The following is a 6000-nucleotide window of genomic DNA, read 5'->3' as shown; positions in this document are numbered from 1 at the left end:
GGCGCCGAGTGAAAAGGTGGCATTGAGCGTCTCGCCACATTCACTGATCCTCCGGCTCCTGAAAAACGCAGTGAATGAAAGTTTTGACATTTTGCAGCTGAATAATGCGCAGCCTTGTGCTGCTGCTTGTGTAACAACTTTTAGACTTCAGAAAATAAATCCCTCTCCTCCAACGGCGTCTAAAAAAGAATCATCGCTCTGATGGTGGTCGGTCCACCACAGGACTCATCAACAACCTGAGGACGGAGCAGAACTTTCAGCGTCTGTCACGGAGCGACTGTCACAGAGCGACTGTCACAGAGCGGCTGTCACAGAGCGTCTGTCACAGAGCGTCCGTCACAGAGCGTCCGTCACAGAGCGTCCGTCACAGAGCGACTGTCACAGAGCGTCCGTCACAGAGCGACTGTCACAGAGCGTCTGTCACGGAGCGACTGTCACGGAGCGACTGTCACGGAGCGACTGTCACGGAGCGACTGTCACGGAGCGACTGTCACGGAGCGTCCGTCACGGAGCGACTGTCACAGAGCGTCTATCACAGAGCGTCTGTCACAGAGCGTCCGTCACAGAGCGACTGTCACAGAGCGTCTGTCACAGAGCGTCTGTCACAGAGCGTCTGTCACAGAGCGACTGTCACAGAGCGTCTGTCACAGAGCGACTGTCACAGAGCGTCTGTCACAGAGCGACTGTCACGGAGCGACTGTCACAGAGCGTCTGTCACAGAGCGACTGTCACGGAGCGACTCTGACGGCGGGAAAGACGACTCACGGTCCGACGCCGGCTGACGGGAGATTGTGATCTCCTCCTGCTGCGGTAAAGTGCTCAGAGATGCCTGAGAGAGACGGAGCGGCCGGAGGGGTGAGTGTGTGTGAGTGTGTGTGAGTGTGCAGAGTGTGCAGAGTGTGCAGAGTGTGTGTGTGCTGAGAAGGCAGGAGCTGAACTGGAGGTGTGTGTGTGTGTGTGTGTGTCTGGGCGCAGCAGCAGTGCACAGTCAGCGTGTCCTCGCTCAGCGTTGGGCCTGGCGGCGTTGGACCTGGCGGGCGCTTGGCTTCTTCCTCTTTAGGCGGACGTGGAGCGTCCCTGGATCTACTTCCTGTCTCTCTCTCTCTCTCTCTCTCTCCACCCAACAATAAAAAAAGATTCAGACAAAAGAAAAAACATGGCGGCGGCGGGAAAAGGCTAACTCTACTCTACGCTGCTCTAACATCACACGTTTCTTGATTGGTTCAGACGTTTGAGCGTCTGATGAGCAAACTCGTATGTGCTTGACTTGTTTGGTCGAGGTAGTGGCAGCCAGCTTTGGGATTGGCTAACGATTCGGCCAATGGGCTGGAAGAGAGAGCAGGGTTTCTGATTGGGCCCCCAGGTCTGACGCTGACTCAGGTCGGCTCACAGGACTCGGGTTTTTGCATAAATGAGGATTTGTTTCGTTTTTCATCAATGGGACGTTTGATCCGAGCCTGAGCCGCCGAGTCAGGAGTCAGGAGGCCGGGGCTGACGCTGACGCTGAGGCTGACGCTGACGCTGACACTGTGCACTGAGCCGCTCTCACCCCTCCAGGTCCAGGTCTCTCTGGTTCTGCCGTTGGCCTCGCTTACAGAGCTCCTTCACAATAAAAGCCCCTCGCTAACGTTCCACCCGCTCATACAAAAATAGTGCAATTCTTTCAGCATCATATAAATAACTCTGGATTCGTGCTTCGTAAAGTCCGCTCTGGGTTTGCATACATGTGTGTATATATACTCCATATGTAACATGTATGTACGTGCCAACATGTGTTGGACGTGAGTTGGCACCTCCACGGATCACTGACGTTTCCCTCCTAAAACTGGACGACATGAGAAGGAAACACGGTGACCGTAAGAATCTGTCAAGTGTAGAAAAATAAGCGTCACTTCCTCTGCGTCTCCGTCTGTCTCTGGACTTTGTGCAAACCTTCGTTAGAAAACATCAAATAAAAACACTAAAAAAGTGGATCCAGCCGCGGCCCTGCACCGCTTGGTCGATATAAGGCAGAACATGTAGCTGCAGGACGTTAGCGCTGTGCTAAGCTAAGATCTATCTACACCTCTGGGAGGACTGGAGCATGCCGACCCGTCCGGCTGGGGCCGGTGCAGGAGCGGCTGGAGCAGAACCACACAGACGGAAGCAGCGAGGGGATTATCACTGGAAACAAAACCTGGAAGAACCAAGGAGATTGAACGTTTCGCCGTTTGCCTGGAAAGGAAACTTTAGTAAGCGCAAAAAACCCAGAGGAGTTCTGGAGGAGCGAACAGAAAGTGTAAATATTTATAACGAAGATTGTTTCAGCCGGTCTGAGGAGGAGGAGGAGGAGTCCATGTTTCCAGCTCCCCCCCAGTCCTGGTCTGATCCGTGAAGAGGGACAACAGCGTGATCAGGTTTTCCTTCCCGAGCGGCGAGCGGAAACAGTCTGAAGGATCAGTCACACCTGCTGAGGCTTGGAGGGCTTCTCCTTGGCGTTCCTGGCGTTCCTGGTGTCCACGCCGCCTTGCCGCTGGGGCGGGGGTCGCAGCAGGCCGTGTATGAAGGAGGACGGGGGGGGCTGCGAGGACGGCACAGTCCGGTGGTTGTGGCTGGGCGTCAGGGACGTGGGGTGGTAGTAGTGCCCGATCACCTCGCTGTACGCCGGCGGCGCTCCGTCCGCCCGGGGGCCGGGCTTCTGCTGCCGGGTCAGGGCCTCCTGGGCTTCCAGGACGCTGACTCCAGAGTGCACGCTGGGGGGCGGGGCCTGCAGACTGAGCAGAGACAGAGAGCGTCAGTGCTGGAGCTGGGGTACTCACGGGTCAGGGGGGGCACGGCGTGCTGGTACCTGGCCTGCAGGCAGGAGCTGGACGGGGTCATCTGATGGGAATCAAACACGGTCCTGTTGGGCGGCGCCCGGACCGACTCTCGGTTCAGCTCCATCTGCTGCTCGGGGTCTCGGAGCTGCAGGGTGCAGGGGCCCTGGTAGGGCGGCGGCTCCTCGCCGTCCGACAGGCAGATGGTGGGCGGGAGGTCGATGAGGCTCTGGGGCAGGTAGGGGTACGTCGGCTGGAAGCGACTCGGGGCGTAGGTGTGCTGGAAGCGCTGCGACTGCAGAGGGGGGTGGGGCGGCTCCCTCTGGAGGTAGGACGAGGGGGCGGGTCTGTCCGGGGGCCGGGGGCTGTAGACCTGGTGCTGGAGAGAGAGAAACCGTCAGAGTCTCTGTTAGAGTTAGAGCAGATTACCTGAGCTGGTTTCTGATTGGAGGAAGAAGCACTGACCTCACTCAGACCGCTGCCCGTCCCCGTGCCGTCAGAGGACCACAGGTTGCCCTCCTGAGGGAGAAGAGGAGATGAAGGTCAGTTTCATCCTGTCCCCAAACACTCAGCAGGTCTGTGGGAGAAGCTGCTCAGAGTGTCAGCGCTCTCTCTGTCCACCAGGGGGCTCTGTGGGTCTGTGTTCCTGTTTGAGACTCTGAGAGGATCCTGCTGCCCCCCCCTGAGGGTCTCAGACCTCCTGACCTCCTGGACAGGAAGGAGACACAGACTGCAGCGTCTCACACAGGAAGGAGACACAGACTGCAGCGTCTCACACAGGAAGGAGACACAGACTGCAGCGTCTCACACAGGAAGGAGACACAGACTGCAGCGTCTCACACAGGAAGGAGACACAGACTGCAGCGTCTCACACAGGAAGGAGACACAGACTGCAGCGTCTCACACAGGAAGGAGACACAGACTGCAGCGTCTCACACAGGAAGGAGACACAGACTGCAGCGTCTCACACAGGAAGGAGACACAGACTGCAGCGTCTCACACAGGAAGTGATTGGCTCCTCAGGTGTGTTAAACTCTCCCTCAGGTAACAGCTTGAGGTGGGTTTGATCCTGGACCCTGAGTGGTGTGGATGATGACTCGTGTTGGTGAAGGCGCGCACACCAACAGCAGACAGGCAGAGAAAGTTTCAACTTTCCCTGCCTGTCTGTCTGTCTCTGCCTGTCTGTCTGTCTGTCTGTCTGTCTGTCTGTCTGCCTGTCTGTCTGTCTGTCTGTCTGTCTGCTTGTCTGTCTGTCTGTCTGTCTGCCTGTCTGTCTGTCTGTCTCTGCCTGTCTGTCTGTCTCTGCCTGTCTGTCTGTCTGTCTGTCTGTCTGTCTGTCTGTCTGTCTGTCTCTGCCTGTCTGCCTGTCTGTCTGCCTGTCTGTCTGTCTGTCTGCCTGTCTGTCTGTCTCTGCCTGTCTGTCTGTCTGTCTGTCTCTGCCTGTCTGTCTGTCTGTCTGCCTGTCTGTCTGCCTGTCTGTCCGTGTAATAATCTAAATTATCTAGGACAATGACTCCCCAGAGCTTATCAGCAGCTCTGTCTCAGCCTGTGTGTGTGAGTGTGTGTGTGTGTGTGTGTGTGTGTGTGTGTGTGTGTGTGTGTGTGCGCCATTATGCTTCATCCTTGACTCATATCTTACTTGCAGACACACACACACACTCACACACATCAGTGATTCAGCAGCAGGTGATTCAGGAAGTGAACTCATGTGTTTGCAGAAGCCTCAGGTGTAAGTCAGCCTGTGTGTGTGTGTGTGTGTGTGTGTGTGTGTGAGTGTGTGTGTGTGTGTGTGTGAGTGTGTATGTGTGCGTGAGTGTGTGTGTGAGTGTGTGTGTGTGTGTGTGTGTGTGTGTGAGTGTGTGTGTGTGTGTGTGTGTGTGTGTGAACAGTGGCTGCTGCAGCTCATTAATAAAGACATGAGTCAGTGTGTTAGCGTTAGCGTTAGCCTCCAGCAGCGTTTAATCACTGTGATCACTTCCTGTCACTCAGCTGCTCCATCACTCTGCTCGCCTGCTGTCAGCAGAAACCAGGACTAAAACCCTGATCCTGGTTCTGACCCTGGTTCTGATGCTGGTTCTGATCCTGGTTCTGATCCTGGTTCTGATCCTGGTTCTCGACCTGGTTCTGACCCTGGTTCTGATGCTGGTTCTGATCCTGGTTCTGATCCTGGTTCTGGCCCTGGTTCTGACCCTGGTTCTGATGCTGGTTCTGATCCTGGTTCTGACCCTGGTTCTGACCCAGGTTCTGATCCTGGTTCTCACCCTGGCTCTGACCCTGGTTCTGACCCTGGTTCTGACCCTGGTTCTGACCCTGAAGGTTGATTCAGGAAGCTGGTGGCTGTGTAACTCTGTGTGATCTCAGAGCGGTGGAGCTGGACAGATCCTGCAGACGATGGTTCAGAGCTGGAGACTTAAACTTTTTTAACGTCTGAAGGTCGAAGCTTTTTTCTTTGGACAGGAATGAAACACCTGAAACCCAGAGGCTGATCAGAGCTCCTCTTTTTTTCTGCTGGAGAGTTTTCAGAGCGTGACGTGGCTCTGACGCCTGCTGTCTGCTTCAGTCGGTGTGAGCACGAAACAGACGCACAGCAGGAAGGAGGGACGGCTGAGGAGGAGGAGGGTCCTGAAGCCAGACGCAGCACGGCGATTAAAAAAGAAAACCTTAAACATTTCAGCCGTCTCTAAACGTGTCAGTGTCATCAAACCAGTTGTGTTTCATCCAGACTGTCTCATGTTTCCCACCTGAGAAGCTAAAAACTGGAACTGTTGGTGAAAATGAAAAAGCTCCAACATGGAAACGGCTCTTCTGTTCATTCATATTCATTTGGAATCTGATTGAACACAATCATGTGAGGATATTTTGAAGATTTGAATAAATTTAAGCTGTGAGAGATCTTTAAAACATGCTCCATCCTGTTTTTTCCTCGCATGATAAAAATGAAATTTTCTACATGTTGACGCTGAATAATGAGCCGTCAGAAAATCAGAGCAATCCTGGAAACACGTCACAGAAACAAGTTCTTCGTTTAGCCTTTCCTCTGACGTTTAAAGAAAAGGATAACTCTGTCAGATTATCAGAGAGCTGGGTGATACCCAGGGTATTACGGTACTGCATTGGCAACAACTGATGCAGGCTGTTCTCATTACCATAACTCTCCTACTGTGAGGGCAAGAGGAAAAACACAAAGGGTTTCTGAAAGAAGAGA

The 6000-nt window shown here is 54.3% G+C and overlaps 1 protein-coding gene across 2 annotated transcripts in view; it reads right to left on the bottom strand.

The window, feature by feature from the left end:
• Positions 1–696: 696 nt before the first annotated feature.
• Positions 697–6000, bottom strand: part of pmepa1 (prostate transmembrane protein, androgen induced 1) — a 46104-nt gene continuing 40800 nt past the window's right edge. For both annotated transcript variants that reach the window (XM_074677808.1, XM_074677882.1), the window contains exons 3-5: positions 3261–3314; positions 2828–3174; positions 697–2753 (exon numbers count right to left, since the gene is read on the bottom strand). In XM_074677808.1, coding sequence (XP_074533909.1) covers positions 2441–2753; positions 2828–3174; positions 3261–3314 — 714 coding nt within the window. In that variant the 3' untranslated portion in view covers positions 697–2440. The remainder of the gene's footprint in view (positions 2754–2827; positions 3175–3260; positions 3315–6000) is intronic.

This window comes from Halichoeres trimaculatus, unplaced genomic scaffold (assembly GCF_033239565.1).
Source record: "Halichoeres trimaculatus isolate MK-OKI-2021-1 unplaced genomic scaffold, fHalTri1.1 fHalTri1_scaffold_1, whole genome shotgun sequence".
NCBI lineage: Eukaryota > Metazoa > Chordata > Actinopteri > Labriformes > Labridae > Halichoeres > Halichoeres trimaculatus.
Note: the sequence above shows the minus strand (reverse complement) of the source record. Positions and strands in the feature narration are given on the sequence as shown.